The sequence below is a fragment of the Natator depressus genome, chromosome 2 (genome assembly GCF_965152275.1).
Source record: "Natator depressus isolate rNatDep1 chromosome 2, rNatDep2.hap1, whole genome shotgun sequence".
NCBI classification, from domain to species: domain Eukaryota; kingdom Metazoa; phylum Chordata; order Testudines; family Cheloniidae; genus Natator; species Natator depressus.
Genome location: NC_134235.1, coordinates 82911384 through 82934230, shown reverse-complemented (window position 1 = coordinate 82934230; position 22847 = coordinate 82911384). Strand labels below are relative to the sequence as shown.

Genomic DNA, 22847 nt, shown 5'->3' with positions numbered 1-22847 from the left:
ACAGCATCTCCACCAATATTTGAATATTTTTAACTATAGAGAATCTTACAAATGCAAGCATATAACTTAAATGTTCAAAAACCAAGACCTTGTGAGCATTAAAAGTTACAAGAAGTTCCCTTCTGCTGTGGAGCCCTCAGTACTGCTGGGCCTTTAAAATCTGCTGTTTAACTCAGCAGTATTATTAACTAAAATTTAACTTTTGGCTATTACTCAGAAGTCAAGAGGGAAGACTGTGGCAGGTAGCATGCATGTTCTGAGTCCCAAGGACAAATAAAAGCTAAAATAATTTTTTTTAAATGTTGTCACATTAATTAAGCCTAACTCAGCTTTCCCATTAGACTCTCACCTTTTATACCAGCCATGGAAGCTAGACTGCTTTTAGGTGGTTCCAAAGAAGATGAAGAGGAAGCCATGGTTTTTTTCTTTTCTGTCTGCAGTCAAGACAGTGTGAGATTTTAGCCATTTAAGCCTGAAAGTAATAGGGGAAATGTTACCTCAAAAGTTTCCTTGTAGCATTTCTAAATCTGTGGTCAGAACTGCTTGTGTCACACTGGTGAAGCATCTGCATGCATTTAAGCAATGACATTGCTGCTGCTAGTCAAATTCAGTACTACTTACTTTAGGCTCTCCAGAATGCTCTTTGAACGGCTAAATCACAATTAAAAAAATTCCAGAAAACCCATTGTGTTGTTGCACCCCATAATGCTTTATGGGAATATGCTTATAAATGTATATATGACATAACTGCAATATGTTTTATGCTACATATGCATGTAACATATCTCTGCAAAGGTTATGATATACTGAATATATTCGTCCTATTTGTATGCATGTATCATTTTTGTATTTGAAGTTATGAATATTGGCTGTGTACTTGTTTAATTTTAAGTAGCCTCAGTGAAGCAGTTGGTCAGCTTCCTGAGAAAAGACTATTCTCAGTAAGTGCCCAATCAAGAAACACTTAAGCCAACAATGAACTTGGAGACACCAATCCACATCTGAGCTTTCCCAGGAATGTGGCCTGGCTGGTAAGGAACTCAGTCATGCATGGACATGTGACCTGCTCATGTGACTCCAAAACTCCATCTTGGAGCTGAATTCTGGATAGGAGAGAAGAGGAGGGCTCCATCCACAAGAGAGAGTCTATTTAACCCCTGGGAGGACCCTCCATTCTGTCTTCAGCTGGCTCAAGAGATTTACCTCTCCACCCCCAAGGGTTACCTGAAAGAGACTAGAACAAAGGACAGTAACCACAGGGGTGGGAGTGATTGCTGGATCCAGACTAGAAGGAGGCTAACCTGTAAAAGAAGCTTACTGGAACATCTCTGAGGGTGAGATTTCATCTGTAATCACTTTCTTACTGTATTAGGCATAGACTTGCATGTTTTATTTTGCTTGGTAATTCATTTTGTTGTGTCTGTCATTACTTGGGATCACTTAAAGCCTACTTTTTGTATTTGGATTTAATAAAATAACTTTTTACTTATTAATTAACCCAGAATATGTATTAATACTGGGGGGGTGGGGGGGAAACAGCTGTGTATATTTCTCTATCAGTGTTATAGAGGGCAAACAATTTGAGTTTACCCTGTATAAGCTTTATACAGGGTAAAATGGATTTATTTGGGGTTTGGACTCCATTGGGAGCTGGGCATCTCAGTGTTACAGACAGGAATACTTCTTAAGCTGTTTTCAGTTAATCCTGCAGCTTTTAGGGGATGTGGTGCAGACCTGGGTTTGCAGCTGACTAGCGTGTATGGCTCAAGCCAGGCAGGACACTGAAGTCCCAAGCTGCCAGGGGAAACGGGCTCAGGGGTACATTAGTTGGCACATCACATCAAACAGCACATCAGTTGGCAATTCCCAAGGGGTTTTCTGTGATCCAACCCGTCACACCCATGGTCCTCTTGACATATTGAGACTCCGGGCAGCTATACGTTCTCAGATATGTGGTGATGTTTGACCACCTAGTTGATCAATTTCATGTCACAATTTTGATCTTCTAAAATAACTAATTTTCATTACCCCAAATAAGCCTTTCCTAAGAGCCTGACTTCTAAAATGTAGTCTCTCTTTTTTGCACTTGGAACTTAAATACCTGATTTGCAGCTTATTTAAAAAACAAACTGTACAATTCATATATAACAGAGAGTTGAGTGGCTTTCAGTTTTGATAGATGTTCTTCATGACCTTCAGTATTACATCCGCTGTTTTATAAACATAATTCTACTGATATTTCTACAGTAAGGTAGCAAAAATGCTTATTTCCAGAAGAGATTCTGCAAGCTGCTTTATTGCAGCAGCATGTTGGTCTCCATAATTCTGCCATGCTGCTGTGCGTTTGCTTCCCCCGCCCCCTCCACCCTGCTTCTTAGGCTTGTCTACGCTACAAAATTAGGTTGAATTTTTTAAAGTTGACCTGTAGCCTCCGATTTTACAAAATCAATGGTGTATGTCCCCACTATGTACATTCCGTCGGCCGAGCACATCCCCAGTACCATGGGTAGCATCAACTCACAGAGTGATGCACTATGGGCAGCTATCCCACAGTTCCTGCTCCCGATTGGAATTCTGAGTTAAGCTCCCAATGCCTGATGGGACAAAAACATTTTCATGAGGTGTTTTCAGTACATATTGTCAGCCTCCCATGATGCTCTTGGCTCCTCCCTCCCTGAAAGCAATGGCAAACCATCATTTTCACGCCTAAGCCTGGGTTACTTGTGCAGATGCCATAGCACAGCAAGCATGGACCCCGCTCAACTGTATGCTGTTGTGAGCATCACAAACACCTCGCGCATCGTCCTGCGGTATTTGCAGAGCATAGCCAGGAGCAGCCACTCAGAAGAATGTGATGCCACGCAAATAGCTGTGCTGGAAGCCATGAAACGGAGCAATTCGCGCATAGTGGCAGTGGCAGCCGGACTTGTTGACACAGTGGAATACTGCTTCTGGGCCAGGGAAACAAGCACAGACTGATGGGACCATTATCGTTATGCAGGACTGGGATGAGGAGCAGTGGCTGCATAACTTTTGAATGTATAAGGTCACTTTCATGAAACTGTGAATTGCTTTCTCCTCCTCCTCCTCTTCCCCCATGCCCTGTGTGATTTTTGGCATAGATGTCAGCATTTCTTCTCCTGGTTCGGAGCTCTGCCTGCACGGACTTGTCTCCCCACATAGCAATCAGATCCAGCGTCTCCTGTATGCTCCACGCTGGAGCATGTTTGCATACCTGGGCAGCGATGGTCAGCTGTGGTGGTGAGCTCTCCACGCTGATCAAACAGGAAATGAAATTCAAAAGTTCCCGGGGCTTTTCCTGTTTACCTAACTGAAGTGCAGTGGAGTTGAAAGTGCTGTCCAGAGTGCTGTCCAGACACCTCCCAGAGGCCAAACAAGTGGAAATACACTGTGCTGTGTCTGCACTACCCCTAATTCAACCTGGGAAGGTCGAATCTAGTGCTGCTCTTCTCGTTGAGGTGAACAGGTGTCAATTTTAAAAGCCCTTTAGATCAGCGGGAAGGGCTCTCTGTAGTGTAGACAAGCTAATTATAAATTCGACCCAATGCAGCGAATATCGATCTAATGATGTAGTGTAAACCAGCCCATAGTACAGTACCACTTTTAAGTCTTGTGTTGTGGTGAATGTGTTGTCCCCCCTGCAAATGTAGTAAGTAAATGTAGTTCTTAAATCAGTCAAGGTTGCTTGAGAGGAATGTAAAATGTTATTGCTCCCTGTCTTCACTGGTCCAGAATTGCTACTTTCTGTATCTAAGCAGTTCTAGAATACCAGTCACTGTAATAGTTAGTCATGATAGATGGTGGGCATCCCTCTAACTCCCCAGTTTTAAGAGTTTTTCAAACTTCTTGGTAGTGGAGGATAAATTGGCTGAAGCCACATGTGGATTTTGATCAACCAGAAGGATTCTGGACTCAGGTGAAAAGCTAGTAAATATTTTTTCCTTAGAATTCTTGTTTAAAGCAATACAATGTTGTGAAACTTTTAAAAATTGATTATTGAACTTATCTTTCTCCTGATAAAACAATGCTGAGAGACCTCAACTTTTTTTTTCACATCTCTTGGCTTTTTTTTTAATTTTTTTATTTTTTATTTTTTTTTTTTTGTAAATCTTATCATTGATAAACAATGGGCTTCAAAGTTCCTAAGAGTACTTCAAACAGGAAGAGATTAAGGTGGCTGTGCTATGAGCTAGATAGGTGTGTGTGACTTTTTCTGATAAATCTACTCGAAGTTAGTTTTCACAGGGAAAGGACACAATGTGTATTTCTCAGTATTCCTTTACCAATGTGGTGGATTTAAATTGTCTATAGGGAAACATACAGTATTAGTGTCAGGTCTTTGACAAGACTGAAGTTGGTTCCTATCTCCCAATGTGAAACGGTAAACTTTTAAACAATTGCCTTCTAAGGTGATGCACAATAATAATTTTTTTTTTTTTTTTGGTGCTCACTGATCAAACCCCAGTTACGGAAATAATGATGTATTTGTACAAGGACTAGTGGAGTGGCAAGAGTATTCAGACCTGTTGATCCCCATGCTGCAGAACTTTTTAAAAATGAAAGATTTTAATCTTGGACTTGTGAAGGCAACTTTGCATTTGTGAATCAATACCATGGAATTTTGTTAGTTATGGCTAAAACTTAGCCTGTTGTCAGACATGACTCAAAGCATCCACAGGTCTCCCCTAACTCTTCCTAAATAGGTTTCAGAGTAGCAGCCATGTTAGTCTGTATTTGCAAAAAGAAAAGGAGTACTTGTGGCACCTTAGAGACTAACAAATTATTTGAGCATAAGCTTTCATGAGCTACAGCTCACTTCATCGGCTGCATGCAGTGGAAAATACAGTGGGGAGATTTTATATACGCAGAGAACATGAAACAATGGGTGTTACCATACACACTGTTACGAGAGTGATTTAAGGTGAGCTATTATCAGCAGGAGAGGGGGAAAAAAAACCTTTTGTAGTGATAATCAAGGTGGGCCATTTCCAGCAGTTGACAAGAACCTGTGAGGAACGGTAGGGGGGGAAATAAATATGGGGATGTAGTTTTACTTTGTGTAATGACACATCTACTCCCAGTCTTTATTCAAGCTTAAGTTAATGGTATCTAGTTTGCAAATTAATTCCAATTCATCGGTGTCTCATTGGAGTCTGTTTTTGAAGTTTTTTTGTTGAAGAATTGCCACTTTTAGGTCTGTAATCGAGTGACCAGAGAGATTGAAGTGTTCTCCAACTGGTTTTTGAATGTTATAATTCTTGACGTCTGATTTGTGTCCATTTATTCTTTTACATAGAGACTGTCCGGTTTGGCCATTGTACATGGCAGAGGGGCATTGCTGGCATGTGATGGCATATATCACATTGGTTTCACATATATCACATTAATTTCAACAATTTCCATCCCACCATCAACCTATTTTTTAATTCAGATATATTGTCTCAATTTTTAAGTGTCAGACATATGTTGTCACTTCTAGCTATAATGCCTGGTCTTTTGTTTCAACTTTTTTCTATTAAAAGTGAATTGAGGCATCTGTGTAAACTTCCTTAGAGTGGTGCTGCTTGTCCATTTATTTCTGCCTGAAATAATTCTTATTGCACTCTGTGGTTGCTGCTGCGGATGAGTGGCAGCACTTTCCCTAAAAGCTCTGGAAAGGGTTTGACAAGTTGAATGTTTTATTTTGAGAGAAGTCTTGGCACTGCATATGTGTGGTGACTTTACTAGCAAATACATACAGTTATCATATAGCTCCTGCTTCAGAAGGCAGTTGTTTAATCTTGTGTAGGAAGAGAACTAGACTTCTTATCTGTCTTCCTTGGTTTTGTTTCACTTTTATTCTACATCACTTTGCCTCCAAATAAGTCACTGAATTTAAGTAACTTTCATAGTCTAATAATTTTTTAAATTTTGTCAATAAATCAGTATGGTGAAAATGAAGGAAGAATCAGACATAGTGGAGGCACCAGAAGTTTCTGCATACAGTTCTGTCAATATGTTGTGGCGTTGACCTATGACACTGTTGTCTTCAGTAAAGATTGTCTGAACAATTGTATTAAAAATATGAAGGTTTTCATGTATGCAGTCCTCTGAGAATGAAACAGACACACTGGGTTCCATTGGGAAGCTAAGCAGGACTTGAATCTAGGCCTTCAGAATTGAAAACAACATAAATTAGAAGCCTGTCTTTTAAAATAGTTTTTCATAGGTTAGCTTAAATTCTTTAATATAGGCTCATTTTGATATCTATGTGAAAACTGTCATTCTATTTTGGGGAGGAGTTCAAAGTTCAATCAGTGGAGTGCCTGTAAAAAGACTTGTGCTTATAATAAACAGACTCGTTGACGCTGCAAGATTAAATTTGGTACAAATATCTGACTTAAATTTTTTCCTTTTTTGCAGTCTCAGACTATGAATTACGTGGGACAGCTTGCAGGACAAGTTCTGGTTACTGTGAAAGAGCTATATAAAGGCATTAACCAGGCCACTCTTTCAGGATGCATCGACGTAATTGTGGTTCGGCAGCAGGACGGTACATACCAGTGTTCTCCTTTCCATGTCCGATTTGGGAAGCTTGGCGTTCTGCGTTCTAAGGAAAAAGTGGTAAGTGTAGCAAATGGTATGGGCCTGGGGAATGGATCTATCACTTGAAAGAAAAAATAAAAATAAAAAAATATATATACAAAATAGAAATTATATATTTTTTTCCTGTTATGCATGCACAACCTGCAGCAATGCTGAGGCCAGAACGCTTTCATACACAGGCTGTATAAGCTGATGGTTTTGAGGTCTAATAGACATCCTTTGGTTGCACAGTGATCTGATAAGGAATGGATCACTGCAAAGATTAGTATGTGAAGGTCAGGAAGGAAAGATGGGGTTTCTGAGAGCTATCCACTGAGCTGTGAAAACTTAATATGAGCCCAAGGGATGTATATTCTTCCCATGGCCTTAGACTTTTGGGGTGTTTTCCCAGTGCAGCTAGCTGAAGAAACATGGATCAAATGGCTGATATTGTAGTACTGGGACCTCAGTTATTGCAGATTACTTATGCTCATGGACTTTTATTTGTTAGTCATTACTCTCTTCCCCCTGTAACTTTCTTGATGCTATAAGAAATGTAATCAACACTCTTTATAGCAATCAAAGTTGCAAAAGAGTCTTAACATATTCAGGAGTTTTTCTCACACTTCAATCAAACCTATCAGTTTGTCTCAAGTGACATTTTTTACTAGTAAATGTATATTTTCTTTTGTTGTTTAAACGGGACTGGCTCTGATACACAAGGAGGAAGTGCTTCATACCACTTCTGGCCAACTGTAGTCACTGTATTGACTAGTTTAGGAGGTCGTAGAGTCTACCCCATCTTAGCTGGGAGGAGGGACACTGCAACATGAGATCTTTAGGGTTAGGAGGGGAAGGAAAACTGAGGAGCTCTTGGAAAACATAAGAATGGCCATACTGGGTCAGACGATGGTCTATCCACCCAGTACCCTGTCTTCTGACAGTGGCCAGTGCCAGAAGCCTCAGAGGGAAAGAAAAGAACAGGGCAATTATTGAGTGATCCATCCCCTGGCATCCAATCCGCCATCAGAAGTTTAGGGACACCCAGAGAGTGGGGTTGTGTCCCTTACCATCTCGGCTAATTGCCACTGATGGATCTATCCTCCAAGAACTCATCTAATTCTTTTTTGAACTCCATTATATTTTTTGGCCTTCACAACATCTCCTGGCAACGAGTTCCACAGGTTGACTGTATGTTGTGTGAAGAAATACTTCCTTATGTTTGTTTTAAACCTGCTGCCTGATGATTTAATTGTGACCCCCAGTTCTTGTGGTATATTAAGGAGTAAATAACACTTCCCCATTCACTTTCTTGACACGATTCATGATTTGATAGACCTCTAGCATATCCACCTGTAGTCATCTCTTTTTCTAAGTTGAACAGTCCCAGAGTTTTTCATCTCTCCTCCTATAGAACCTGTTATATACCCCTAATTATTTTAGTTGCCCTTCTCTGTACCTTTTCCAATTCACTCTTTTTTTGAGATGGGGCAACCAGAACGGCACACAGTGTTCAAGATGTGGGCATACCATGGAGTCATATAATGGCATTCTGATATTTTTAATCTTATTTTCTGTCCCTTCCTATTGGTTCCTAACATTGTTAGCTTTTTTCACTGCCGCTGCACGTTGAGCGGATGTTTTCAGAGAGCTATCCACAATGATTCAAAGATCTTTCTTGAGTGGTAACAACTAATTTAGACCCCATCATTTTGTATGTATGTTAGGATTGTTTTCCAGTATGCATTAGAGTAGTAACTCAGAGTTATGAACAGACTGGTCAACCATACGCCTCATTCAGAACTGAAGTATGCAATCAGGCAGCAGCAGAGACCAAAAAAAAAAGCAAATGCGGTACAGTACTGTGCTAAATGTAAACTACTAAAAAAATTGAAAGTTTTTGAAAAAAGATTTGACAAGGTAAGGAAACTGTTTCAGTGCTTGTTTCATTTAAATTAAGAATGGTTAAAAGCAGCATTTTTCTTCTGCGTGGTAAAGTTTCAAAGCTGTATTAAGTCAATATTCAGTTGTAAAAACAACTGTTTTCAGTTTTGAAAAAAACCCTGTAACATTTTGTTCAGAGTTACAAACATTTCAGAGTTATGAACAACTTCCATTCCTGAGGTGTTTGTAACTCTCTTCTACTGTACTTTGTACTTAATCAACATTGAATTTCATTTGCCAATTATTGCCTAGTGACTCAGTTCTGTGAGATTCCTTTGTAACTTTTACAGTCAGCTTTGCACTTAACTACCTTATGTAATTTTATATTAGTGACACACCCCCAGGGTGCAATCTGGAGCTGTGGGACCATTATGCCACCTTAACTCTTCTATCTGGGCTGTCTCTCTCAATGCTGTGCTAGTGATAAGGAGCAAACCCTCCAGGTGCTGCGATCACTCAGCCAACAACATGCAGGGACATACCCAGCTAAATTGCATGAATGCTCTCCAAGCCACTCATGAAATATATAGTGGGAGACACAAGCAAATCCCCCTCCCGCCCACAGCCTTGCACCCCAGAAATGTACTGTCTTACACTGCTCAAGACCTTTTCTTGAACAATGCAGCCTCATTAATTAGTTCGACACTTCGTCAAAGGATAGTGGATATGCACTATCCTTTGTAATCTGAGCAGACTCCCAATCACTTCAGACAAATTCACTGGGAAGGATAAAACATTAAAATAAGCTTATTAACTACAGAAAAATAGATTTTTTTAAGTAGGGCTGTCGATTTAATCGCAGTTAACTCACGCGATTAACTCAAATGAATCGTGACTTAAAAATTAATTATGATTAATTGCAGTTTTAATCTCACTGTTAATAGAATGTCAATTGAAATTTATTACATATTTTTGGATGTTTTTCTACATTTTCAAATATATTGATTTCAATTACAACACAATACAAAGTGTACAGTGCTCACTTTATATTATTTTTATTACAAATATTTGCACACTAAAAATGAGAAACAAAAGAAATAGTATTTTTCAGTTCACCTCATACAAGTACTGTAGTGCAGTCTATTGTGAAAGTGCAACTTACAAATACAATTTTTTTGTTACATAACTGCACTCGAAAACAAAACAATGTAGAAGTTTAGAACCTATAAGTCCACTCAGTCCTACTTCTTGTTCAACCAATTGCGAAGATAAACAAGTTTGTTTACATTTACGGGAGATAATGCTGTCCGTTTTCTTATTTACAGTGTCACCTGAAAAAGAATAGGCATTCGTATGGCACTTTTGTAGCTGGAACTGCAAGGTATTTACCGTGCGAGATATGCTAAACATGCGTATGCCTCTTCATGCTTCAGCCACCATTCCTGAGAACATGCTTCTATGCTTATGGCACTCGTTTAAAAAAAAAAAAGCGTTAATTAAATTTCTGACTGAACTCCTTGGGGGAGAATTGTATGTTTCCTGCTCTGTTTCACCTGCATTTCGCCATATATTTCTGAGTGATTGGCTGAACCAGAAATGGGACTGAGTGGACTTGTAGGCTCTAAAGTTTAACATTGTTTTATTTTTGGATGCAGGTCTTTTTGTACATAATTCTACATTTGTAAGTTCAACTTTCATGATAAAGAGATTGTCCTACAGTACTTGTATTAGGTGAATTGAAAAATACTATTTTGTGGGGTTTTTTACAGTGCAAATATTTGATATCAAATATAAATTGAGCGCAGTACACTTTGTATTCTGTGTTGTAATTGAAATCAATATATTTGAAAATGTAGAAAATATCCCAAAATATGTAAATAAATGGTATTCTATTGTTTTAACAGTGTGATTAATCATGATTAATTTTTTTTTTTTAAATCACTTGACAGCCTTCGAATGGGAGCTGTGGAGGAGGTTCCGTGGGACTTAAGAGGGAAGGGGTTTTACTCCCGATATTTCCTAATTCCAAAGGCCAATGGAGGGAGGGGGACAGGTCTGACCTATTTTAGACTTGCACCATCTCAGTGGCTACCTTGAGAAGCTGAAGTTCTGCATGGTCTGTCTGTCTCTCTGGATCTGGGGGACTGGTATGCTGCCCTTGACTTGAGATGCTTTTTTCAGTGTCTCGATTTTCCAAGGCCGCAGGAGGTACTCAAGTTCACTGTAAACCAGATTCATTATCATTTATGGTTCTCCCATTTGGCCTTTTGGCAGCTGTGAGGGTGTTCACGAAATGCATGGCAGAAGAAAAGGGATACAAGTCTACATGTACCTTGATGATTGGTTGGTCAAGGGCCGCCCTGGGCCCAAGTGGAGACCAGTATCCTTTAATTGATCTTTCAGGTGTGGGGCCTGCTTATAAACTAGCAGAAGTATACCCTGGTGCAGAGGATAAAGTTTATTGGAGCTGTGCTCAATTCCTCCCAGGCAGGGTTTTCCTTCTAGAAATCTGTTTTCAGGCAATGGGGTCATTGATAGCGCAAGTCAAGGCCCACACACTCATGACAGCCCACTTCTACATCAGATTGTTAGGCCACATGGCCATGTGCACATACGTAGTGCAGCATGTAAGGCTACACCTCAGACCCCTTTAAGCATGGCTGGCCTCAGTGTACTCACCGAGCTGCCATCACCTGCACTTAGTTCTCGTATTTCCTGCCCTGATCCTCGCCTCCCTCGACTGGTGGAAGGACCCTCTGTTGGTCCGCTACGGCATCCCCTTTGCCAGGACCCAGCCCTCATTATCCCTAGTTTTGGATGTGTCAGCTTTAGGATGCAGAGCTCACCTAGGGCACCTCAAGACACAGGGCCTGTGGTCCCCAGAGGAGCTCTCCCTACGTATAAACATCAGGGAGCTAAGAGTGGTCAGCCTGGCCGGTCAAGTGTTCTTACCCCACATCGCAAACAAGAACGTGCTAGTGCTCACAGACATTATGGCAGCCATGTTTTACCTCAGCAGGCAGGGAGGGGCTTGCTCTTCCTCTCTGTGCCAGGAAGCTATCTGCTTGTGGGAGTTCTGCATAATGCATTCGATCCATCTCGAAGCGTCTCATGTTCTGGGAGCCCGAAACAAGCTGCTAGATCACCTCAGCAGGTCTTTCTCCAGTCACCTTGAGTAGTCCTTTCACTTTGATTTAGTAAGGGTGGTTTTCGAGCGATGGGAGACTCCCCAGGTAGACCTGTTTGCCAGAATAGGAAATGTCACCAGTTCTGCTCCATGCAAGGCCACAGACCAGGCTCACTCATGGATGCTTTCCTGCTCCCTTGGATGGGGAAACTGTTCTGTGCATTCCGTCCCCATTCCTCTCGTGCACTGTCATGCTCTGTCCCACTTGATCTTAAGCAGAAGTCATTCTCGTAGCCCCAGCCTATCCCCACCAGAACAGGTTCGCCGTGCTGCTAGGCCTTTCCATAGCGACTCCAATGCTGCTTCCTCTTCTCCCAGACCTGATATCGCAGGACCACGGTCGAGTGTTCCACCCAAACCTCAACGCCCTCCACCTGACAGCTTTGGAAGCTCCATGGTTACATCCCGAGGAGCTGATCTGTTTGGAGCAAGTCTGCTAGATTCTGCTATGTAGCAGGAAGCCTTCTACCAGAGCTACATAACTTGCCAAATGGAAGTGTGTTTTTCCATTTGGTCTTCCCAGCCAGTTCTCTCACCCATCTGATCGTCACTGCAGACCGTTCTAGAGTATTTGCTACATCTGAAATAGCAAGGTCTGGCAATTTAATCAGTTAAAGTACACCTGGCAGTGATTTTGGTGTTGAACATCTCAGTGGGTGATCAGTTGGTTTTCTCGCATGAGATGACCACTTGTTTTCTCAAGGGCCTAGAAAGACTACTCACAGATTTGGGAGCTCATCAAACTGTGGGACCTAAACCTGGTCTTGTCAAAATTCTCAGGCCCCTCATTTGAGCAACTGGCAACATGCCCCTTGTTATATCTTTCCTGGAAGGTGACCTCTCTGGTGGCTATCACTTTGGCAAGGAGGGTTTCAGAGATCAGGGCCCTTATGTCAGAACCCATGTACATGGTCTTTTTTTAAGGACAAGGTACAGCTTTGTCCTCATCTTGCGTTCCTCCAGAAGGAGTTTTTGCAATTTCAGGCTATTTTCCTGACTGTTTTCTTTCCAAAACCACACCCAAGCAGAGAGGAGCAACGTCTCCACATCCTGGACATTAGACGCGCCCTTGCTTTCTGTATTGAGACGACAAGACTGTTCTGTAGATTCACGTAGCTTTTTGTGGCAGTAGCGGACAGGATGAAGGGCCTTCCTATTTCAGCTCAGAGGATTTCATCCTTGATAACATCTTGTATCTGCACATGCTATGAGCTGGCGAGGATCCCACCACTGGCTATAGTGACGGCCCATTCTATAAGGGCGCAAGCTTCCTCAGTGGTGTTCCTGGACCAGGTCCCGATCCAGAACATCTGCAGAGCGGGGACTTGGTCATCGGTACCTACATTTTTGTCCCACTGTGCAATCATCCAGCAAGCTAAAGATGATGCTGGGGTTTGGTCGAACTGTGTTGCAGTCCGCATGTCCATGAATTCTGATCCTACCTCCTATGCTTGGGAGCCACCTAGCTTGGAATGGACATGTGCAAGCACTCAAAGAAATAAAAAGTTATTAACCTTTTCATAACAGTTGTTTTTTGAGATGTGTTGCACATGTCCACTCCATGACCCACCCTCCTACTCTGTCCGAATTGGCTGGCAAAAAGGAACTGAGGATGTGGGTCAGATGGACCCCTTCTACCGGCACATGAGTGCAGGGCACCAGAGGGTGCTAGAGCTGAACCAATGGATACCACTGAAGGAAAAATTTTTGGTGACCGTGCATGCGCACACCAAATATGGAATGAACGTGTGCAACATATCTTGAAGAACAAGTTTAGTAAGTGTTTTTTCTTTACTACTGGCTTCATCATGCACCACTGTTAACCAGTAAGCATTCCAAGTGTAAGTTCACTATCACATTGAGGATGGTTTTGTCTTATAAGCGTCAAGGTTTTTTCCATGTTAATCTTACTCCTGTTGTGTGTGTAACCTAAAACTACATCTTTCTGGTAATATCTGTACTAGCTGCCATATTTGATATAGGCTGTCAAGTGCCCCTAACAAGGCAAAGGGACTAAATAGAAACAGATTTGTGATATTCAGACTTTCAAAGTGTGCAAATATCCTATGACTGCAACTTTTTAAACAGTAACACAAGCCCATTGTGTGTCCTTGTGACAAATACTGGGAATATAACCTCCAAAACTACATATCTTTGAGTGGGTTAAGCTAAATGAATGTCCAGTTGCCACAAAATAGGTGGATTCACATCCACAACATGAATAGTCTTGATTTGAATGTTGAAGTTTCCTATTCTGTTTGAATGTTTTTGGCTGGAATTAACTTTTGCTGCCTAGGATTTCACCATAGGAAAACAATATAAAATGCTGAGGCATTTACTCTTAAAACTTTAGTCCTAGGTCCTAAAACAAATTTGATACATACTTTTATTTTTGCTTTCTTATTTTGGAGTTCATGGATCTGGGCAAGTAGGGTAGTCTCTTACCCCTCCCACCTGCAATTAGTCTAACTTGGAATACCTTTGTATGATATTTTACACTGGAAATATGATGGAAAATTGGGAGTCATGTGTCTTGTCTCCCCTACCATATAAGCAGTACAACCAGTAGCAGCATTAACTGAGCTTCAAAAAGTAATAGTCAAAACTCCTGCCCAGAGGAGTAATATGGCTGATAGTACATAAAATAAGGAACCAAGCCTTTAAAGGGTAAAAAGTTTTCGCTCTAGAATATCTGCCACCCAGCATTCTGACCCTCACCCAGGCTTGACCACACTACAGAATTAAGTCGACTTAAGTTGACGTACAGCTTCCACAGTAATTAAAGTGGTGGTTCACACCCACACTTTGTTCCTTCTGTCAGCGCTGCGCGTCCTCACCAGGAGCGCTTCCACCAACTGAAGTGGGGTATTGACAGCTGGAGCCCACAGCTGGAGGTATCAGCCAGGTGCTGAGCTCCAATTAAGTAAGGTAGTAAGCATGTTTCCAGCTAAACATGTCTAGTCTCAATAATCTCAGTCTACTTCCTAAAAAAAAAAGCACCGACTTCTTTTGTGGAGTAAGAGAGCACAAAGAGGGAGGTATGACAGTCTTGGGAGAAGCCTGGAGTTGGAATGGGGATCATAAAGTGGAATAGAGGCATTGATATAAAAATAATCAGAGAGGAATCAGTCTTAAGGTAAATATTTGTGTTTTTTGCTGTGTGGAAGATTCTCTACATTAAATTGTCTTTGCTCTCACAGATTGATATAGAAATTAACGGAGACACAGTTGATCTTCATATGAAGCTGGGTGACAATGGAGAAGCTTTCTTCGTACAGGAAACTGAAGAAGAATATGTAAGTGTTTTGTGGTGTAATGAAGAGTACATTGCTGAGTACATTGTTTAGTTAATTATATCCTGTTACTAGTGTTGTGTCTCAGGTTCTCAATATTAAAATACAGCATTTGTAATGACTGATTTTTTTATTGCTGATTCATAACTTGCATTATTTGCTTGCAATAGTTCAATAAAATGCTGCATCTGACTCAGTTACTGGTGGCAGGAAAGTAACAAACCCTCCTTAGCACACCTTGTTTTTCAGAGCTGTAATAGGAAGACTTGTTGCACTTTTCACCCTGTTTGCTTAGGACAATAATCTATCATTTTAACTTTAGGGTAATTTGTTGACTGTACAGACTGTGCAGTGACTATTTAACTACTCTGCAAGTAGTGCAAGTCACTTGTGTTACTGACCTCAGTATCAGTGTCTTTTGTTTACATTGGCAGGGTGCAGTTTCTTATCTCTGAATTGTCATTATTTATGTTGTGTTCCAAGACTAGGAAGTTATTGTAGTGGCTTGGCTTTCTGATACAGTTGTCCTCTGAATATCCCCCAAGGCCTCTTGAGATTGTAGGCTTTTCAGCTGTTGCCTTAAAAGCATTTAAGGTTTGTCTGGGGGAGTGGAGGAATCCCGGAGTAACCAGTGCAAAATAGTTACTGCTTAGAAAGTGAATTAATCTGATCAACAAAAAGACACTCTTTTAGTGCAGAACAAGACGGTCCACACAGAGAAGTTAGTGCGGAATAGCTATTGCATTTAAAATTTACACCCTACTTACTTTGCACTAACCTCCCTGTATAGACAAGCCCTTACTTTGTTTAGTACTTAATATATACTGCATTATATGTGCTTATGTCAAAGCTTGTCTAAGTTGATAGATATTTTGTGAATCATAAAGCCTCTTCCACATCCTGGTCAGGGGCTTGGAGGGGGTTTGGCGGGGGGGAGGGGGTCCACAGGCATTGGTATTTTTGATGGGAATAGGAGGAATATCAAAAGTAAACACTTTTTGGGCAATGAGATACAAACATTAGATTATAAATGAATGTGCAAAGTCATGAAAACTTGCAAATGAACTAGCTGTTGGGGGTGGTGGTGGGAAGAGTAGCAGTTCATTTTTTGATGAAATAAAAAACACACCATAGAATTAAAGTGGTTGTGAATCATTCACAATGGAAGGGGGAAAATCAACATCAAGATTATTAGTACCCTAAATAATAACTTGTGAAGAAGAACCATAATATCTAGGAAGAGAATGGAGACTCGGATTCTAACAGCAAAAAATTTAAGTACATCAGAAGTAGGAAGCCTGCCAAACAATCAGTAGGGCCACTGAATGATCGAGGTGCTACAGGAGCACTCAAGGAAGAACTGTGGAGACGTTAAATGAATTCCTTGCATCAGTCTTCACTGCAGAGGATGTGAGGGAGATTCCCATACCTGAGCCATTCTTTTTAGGTGACAAATCTGAGGAACTGTCGCAGATTGTGGTGTCAGTAGAGGAGGTTTTGGAACAAATTGATAAATTAAACAGTAATAAGTCACCAGGAACAGATGGTATTCACCAAAGAGTTCTGAAGGAACTCAAATATGAAATTGCAGAAGTAACAACTGTGGTATGTAACCTATCATTTAAATCAGTTTCTGTACCATATGACTGAAGGGTAGCTAATGTGACACTAATGTTTAAAAAGGATCCAGAGAAAGTCCTGGCAATTATTGGCCAGCAAGCCTAACTTCAGTGTCAGGGAAATTGGTTGAAACTGTAGTAGGAAACAGAATTATCTGATACGCAAATGAACACAATTTGTTGGGGAAGAGTCAACATGGCTTTAGTAAAGGGAAATCATGCCTCACCAATCGATTAGAATTCTTTGAGGGAGTCATCAAACGTGGACAAAGGAGATCCAGTGGATATAGTGTTCTTGGACTTTCAGAATGTCTTTGACAAGGTCTCTCACCCAAGGCTCTTAAGCAAAGTAAGGGGTCATAGGATAAGAGGGAAGGTCCGTCCTTATAGATCAGTAACTGGTTAAAAGACAGGAAACAGGTAGGAATAAATGGTCAGCTTTCATAATAGAAAGAGGTAAATAGTGGTGGTCTCCCGGGGGTCTATACTAGAACAAGTGCTGTTCAACATACTTGTTAGGGGGCTTATTCCTTCACCCACTTACTTCCCTGGTCCTTCTTGCATGAACAGAGAGCAACAATACCCGAAGTCCAAAGGTGCAAACAATTCAATGTTTATTGGAGTGAACTTCCAGCAAGCATGATTCCAGTTTCCTTCCTTAGTGTCCCCCTTCCCAGCTCTGACACTACAGAGGCTTACACCTGTGTCCCTGTTCCCATTCCTGCCCTTAGCCAAACATGATTCCAATTTCCCCACCCCCATTTCCTGTTCCCATTTCCCCCACCCCACACCCACTCACTTCCTGACTGACTGCAGACTGTATAGTAAAACTTGAGTTCTGCTTAGCCTATACCTTAACCAATCATTTTCCTGAAATTTAACTAACCAATCCTAACATATTGTAACATGATTATTTAACCAATTATATCCCACCACCTTAATTAGTTTACACCCAGCAAAATTAATTATACAGCAGACAGAAACAATCACAGAACCAGACAGAGATTATACAGACAAACAGTGGGGAAATGGGGACTACAGTGATAGAACAAACACAGAAATGAGGGTTTCACATCCCAGCTATTGATAAGTGAGTTCTTGCCAGACAGGATGCCATCAAACTAAGTTTCCTTTTACATTTTCTAGGCACTTCCCTTTCTCTGGAGGTGATAGGAATACAGTCCTGTCCTGATAGTGCTTAACAGCCCAATAGCACCTTTTTTCAGTGTGACTAGTTTGGAATGTGAGGAGGTGACCGGTCGCTTCCCAGCTTATGGCTGCCTCGGTTGCTTAGCCAAAAGTCTTAGCCTAAGAACAGGGCCTCAGACTGTCACAGTAAGAGAAGGACCTTACACTGGCAGAGAGTGATTTTGATTCATTCTTTTATACCTCTAGAACTAGCCAAGTGATAAGAATACACCTAAATTCTTAGAGTATAGGCCTTTACAGACAGGCCTGAATATCTATATCCTAACAATACTCATAAATGATCTAGAAAAATGAATAAACTGTGAGGTGGCAAAATTTGCAGACTATACAAAATTATTCATGATCAGGGCTCCATGTTTGTCACAGAGGTTGCAGAAGTCATGGATTCCCCAGATGCCCCAGGACCAGCTGCTCAGGCGGCCCTGGGGACAGCCACAGTGGCCGCTGCTGGAGTGGCTCTGCAGCCAGCCGCATCAGGTGCTGCTGGAGCAACCCGGGACCAGCTGCACCGGCCGCTGCTCTGGTGGTCCTGGCAGCTAGCCCCAGGGACCGCCTGAGCAGCGGCCAGTGCAGAGACCACCTGACCAGTGGTCCTGAGGGAGTGGGATCAGCTGCATCTTGGTGGCTCCTGTCGGCAGTCCTGAGATGTCCAGAGCAGCAGCTGGCTCCCCGGGGCTTCCCTCCTCCATGGCAGTGGCCGAAGCGGCAGCAGGATCCCAGGGCCTCCCCCCCCTCGGCGCCGGCCGAAGCAGCAGCGGGATCCCTGGGCTTCCCCCCCCCTCCCCAAAAAGATTTAATCAGGTATTTATGGTATAAATTTAAGGTCTTGCCCATGACCTGTCCATGACCTTTGCTAAAAATAACCATGATTAAATCGTAGCCTTATTCATGAAGTCCAAAGCAGACTGTGAAGAGTTACAAAGGGATCTCACAAAACTGGGTGGACTAGGCAACAAAATGGCAGATGATAAATGTGTTGATAAATGCAAAGTAATGCACGTTGGAAAACATAATCCCAACTACACACACAAAATGATGGGATCTAAATTATCTGTTGCCACTCAAGAAAGAGATCTTGGAGTCATTGTGGATAGTTCTCTGAAAACATCTGTTCAATGTGCAGTAGCAGTCAAAAAAGCTAACAATGTTAGGAACCATTAGGGAAGGGAAAGAAAATAAGACAGAAAATATCATAATGCCACTATATAAATCCATGATCTGGCCACACCTTAAATACTGCATGCAGTTCTGCTTGCCCCATCTCAAGAAAGATATTAGAATTGGAAAATGTACAGAGAAGGGCAACAAAAATGATTAAGGGTATGGAACAGCTTTCATATAAGGAGAGATTAAAAAGACTGAATTTTCAGCTTGGAAAAGAGATCAGTAAAAGGGGATATAACAGAGGTCTTTATTTACTCCTTCGCATAACATAAGAGCCAGGGATTACCCAATGAAATTAATAGGCAGCAGGTTTAAAGCAAACAAAAAGGAAGTACTTCACACAATGCACAGTCAACCTGTGGAACTCGTTGCCAGCGGATGTTGTGAAGGCCAAAATTATAGTGGTGGTCAAAAAAGAATTGGATAATGTCATGGAGAATAGATCCATCAATGGCCATTAGCCCAGATGGTCAGGGATGCAACGCTGTGTTCTGGGTGTCCCTAGCCTCTGATTGCCAGAAACTGGGAGTGGTCACTCAATTGCCTGTTCTGTTCATTCCCTCTAAAGCACCCTGCATTGGCCACTGTCAGAAGCAGGATACTGGGCTAGATGGACCATTGGTCTAATCCAGTATGGCCATTCTTATATTCTTAATATAACACACAACATGACTAAATATAAAACTGAAAGCAGTTCTTTTGCAGACAGAGGCAGAGAGCAAACCAGTCACTGATGGGAACTGATCAGTCAAAAGTTTAAAAAAACCACCAACCCAACAACCACTTCCTAAATGTCTGGGACAGGACTTTAACACAGCTGTTGCGCTCAGTATAAACCAAGTTATAAAACAATAGTTAATCCACTACTGCCTATCCTGTCTGTATAACAGTGTTCCAGATAACTATTGGTATGTACAGGTACACATAAAGGTAACAGAAAAAGTAGTTGCAGGGCTGAGAATAGAATTGAGGAGTCCTGGTTTCTAGTCCCGTCTAGCTGAAATATTTGATATTTCCTCTGTTTCAGCTGCTCATTCTGTCTCACCAACACTTAGTTTTCAGTTTTCTTTTAAACTATGCCAAAGTGTGCTTGATGCACAGACAGCCACTGGACACATCAGCCTCTTAATAGGATAACTCCTTTCCAAGTGGTTCAGATTACTAACACTTTAGACATGTATACAGTATATTCATAAAGTTCAAGACCTGAAAAGGGCTGCCAAGATACTCTGAAAGCTGGGCAATCTGGTTACAGATCCATTTTATTATTTGGAAGAAGCATCTGCCTCATGATAGGAAAGGCTATTGAACCTCTTACCTTTTTTTGCTGTAAAATGTTCAGCTGAGAAATGGACATGAAGCTGTTTTGGATCTTAGTGGAGATCCCTGATGTCCTGCTTTCAGGAATACTGTAATGTGACTTGTACACTTCATTTCTTAAATAAGATCTTTGAAAGTATCCTTTGTTTTTATTCTCACTCCTGACTTCAATCTCAAAGCAGCATACTATCATTATTAGGGCTGCCAAGCGATTAAAAAAAGTATCGTGATTTAAAAAATTAATCATGATTAATCATGCTGTTAAACAATAATAGAATACTATTTATTTAAATCTTTTTGGATGTTTTCTACATTTTCAAATATATTGATTTCAGTTACAACACAGAATACAAAATGTACAGTGCTCAATGCATATTTATTTTAAATTACAAATATTTGCACTGTAAAAAACAAAATAAATGGTATTTTTCAATTTCCCCATTGCATGTACTGTAGTGCAATCTCTTTATCATGAAGGTTGAATTTACAAATGTAGAACTATGTAAAAAAAACCAAAAAACAAAACCCCCAAAACCTGCATTCAAAAACAAAACAATGTAAAACTTTAGAGCCTACAAGTCCCCTCAGTCCTACTTCTTGTTCAGCCAATCGCTCAGACAAACAAGTTTGTTTACATTTATGGGAGATAATGCTGCCTGCTTCTTGTTTGCCTGTTCTCACTGTCAGGTGATATTGTATTCACCTGGCACTGTTGTAGCTAGCGTCTCAAGATATATAAATGCCAAATACCCTTATGTCCCTTCATGCTTAAACCCATCATTCCAGAAGACATGCGTCCATGCTGATGCGGGGTTCTGCTCAATAACAGTCCAAAGCAGTGCAGACCAATGCATGTTCATTTTCATCATCTGAGTCAGATGTTATCAGCAGAAGGTTGATTTTCTTTTTTGGTGGTTTGGGTTCCACATAGGAATGTTCTTTTACGACTTCTGAAAGCATGCTCCACACCTAGTCCCTCCCAGATTTTGGAAGGCACTTCACATTCTTAAACCTTGGGTCGAGTGCTTTAGCTATCTTTAGAAATCTCCCATTGGTACTTTCTTTGTGTTTTGTCAAATCTGCAGTGAAAATGTTCTTAAAACAAACATGTGCTGGGTCATCATCTGAGATTGCTATAACATGAAATATATGGCAGAATGCAGGTAAACCAGAGCACGAGACATACAATTCTCCCCCAAGGCATTCAGTCACAAATTTAATTAACACACTATTTTTTTAACGAGTTCATCAGCATGGAAGCATGTCCTCTGGAATGGTGGCTGAAGCATGAAGCAGCATACGAATGTTTAGCATATCTGGCATGTAAATACTTTGCAATGCCAGCTACAAAAGTGCCATGCGAAAGCCTGTCCTCACTTTCAGGTGACATAAATAATAAGCAGGCAGCATTATCTCCCGTAAATGTAAACAAATGTGTTGGTCTTCGCAATTGGTTGAACAAGAAATATGACTGAGTGGACTTTTAGGCTCTAAAACTTTACATTGTTTTGTTTTTTGAGTGCAGTTATGTAACAAAAAAAAATCTACATTTGTAAGTTGCACTTTCATAATAGAGATTGCACTACAGTACTTGTATGAGGTGAATTGAAAAATACTTTTTCTTTTATCATTTTTAGAGTGCAAATATTTGTAATCAAAAATAATATAAAGTGAGCACTTTGTATTGTGTGTTGTAATTGAAATCAATATATTTGAAAGAAGAGCTCTGTGTAAGCTCGAAAGCTTGTCTCTCTCCCAGCAGAAATTGGTCCAATAAAATATGTATTACCTCACCCACCTTGTCTTGCTAATGAACACTTCTTATTAATATTACAGTAATGCCAAAAACATACTAGGCACTGTATAGAAAAATGATGCCATTGTCAGTTTCAGGGTAACTGGGACCTGTATTCCCACTCCATGGTCCCTTGAAGACACCCACTTAATGATTTCCAGCTCACAGCCATCACCTCTCTTGGGCACAGATGCATGTCTCATTTCATCCTGATTAGTGTTTTTCCAGGCTGCATGGTTCCATGCCCACACTGATCTCTCCGGCAAGCCAGGCTGCCTAAACAGGCCAGCACGTGCACTTTGCTTTCTCTCCAGAGGTTTGACCAGCGTATTGCTCACAGTTGTTAATTACCACACAACTTTCTAAGCAAGCACATTTATTTTTAAAGTCAAAACTTTACAGAAAAAGCATATTAAAAACAACAAAACCTACATGCATGCTAAAAAGCTTACCAGAGGTCAGCCCTAACTCCAGCATGCTGTGGTAGTGTCAGTTCTTCAAAACCCAAAACTGGGTTTTCACCTTGGTTACAGGTTCATAACTGTTTCAGATTCAGAACTAGAATCCAGGCTGGGCAGTTCAGCCATTTCTTTAAACAGCTCAGGCCTTTGATCTCCACTCTCAGGAAAGAGGGCCAGATTAACTTTTGTGGGCCTGGCACCAAACATATTTGTGGGCCCCCATGGAAGCAAAGGGGCATAGTGTGTGTGAGGGGGGTTAGCCCCCGGAGTAAGGGGCTGGCTGGGTGCAGTGGGCTTCGGTGTGGCGGGGGTGGCCCTACTCCGCCCAGC

The 22847-nt window shown here is 41.1% G+C and overlaps 1 protein-coding gene across 2 annotated transcripts in view; it reads left to right on the top strand.

Moving 5' to 3' along the window:
- The window catches only part of LPIN2 (lipin 2), a 73357-nt gene that overhangs the window by 15961 nt on the left and 34549 nt on the right, over window positions 1–22847 (top strand). For both annotated transcript variants that reach the window (XM_074944551.1, XM_074944550.1), the window contains exons 2-3: window positions 6424–6624; window positions 14857–14952. In XM_074944551.1, the coding sequence (XP_074800652.1) occupies window positions 6433–6624; window positions 14857–14952 (288 nt within the window). In that variant the 5' untranslated portion in view covers window positions 6424–6432. The remainder of the gene's footprint in view (window positions 1–6423; window positions 6625–14856; window positions 14953–22847) is intronic.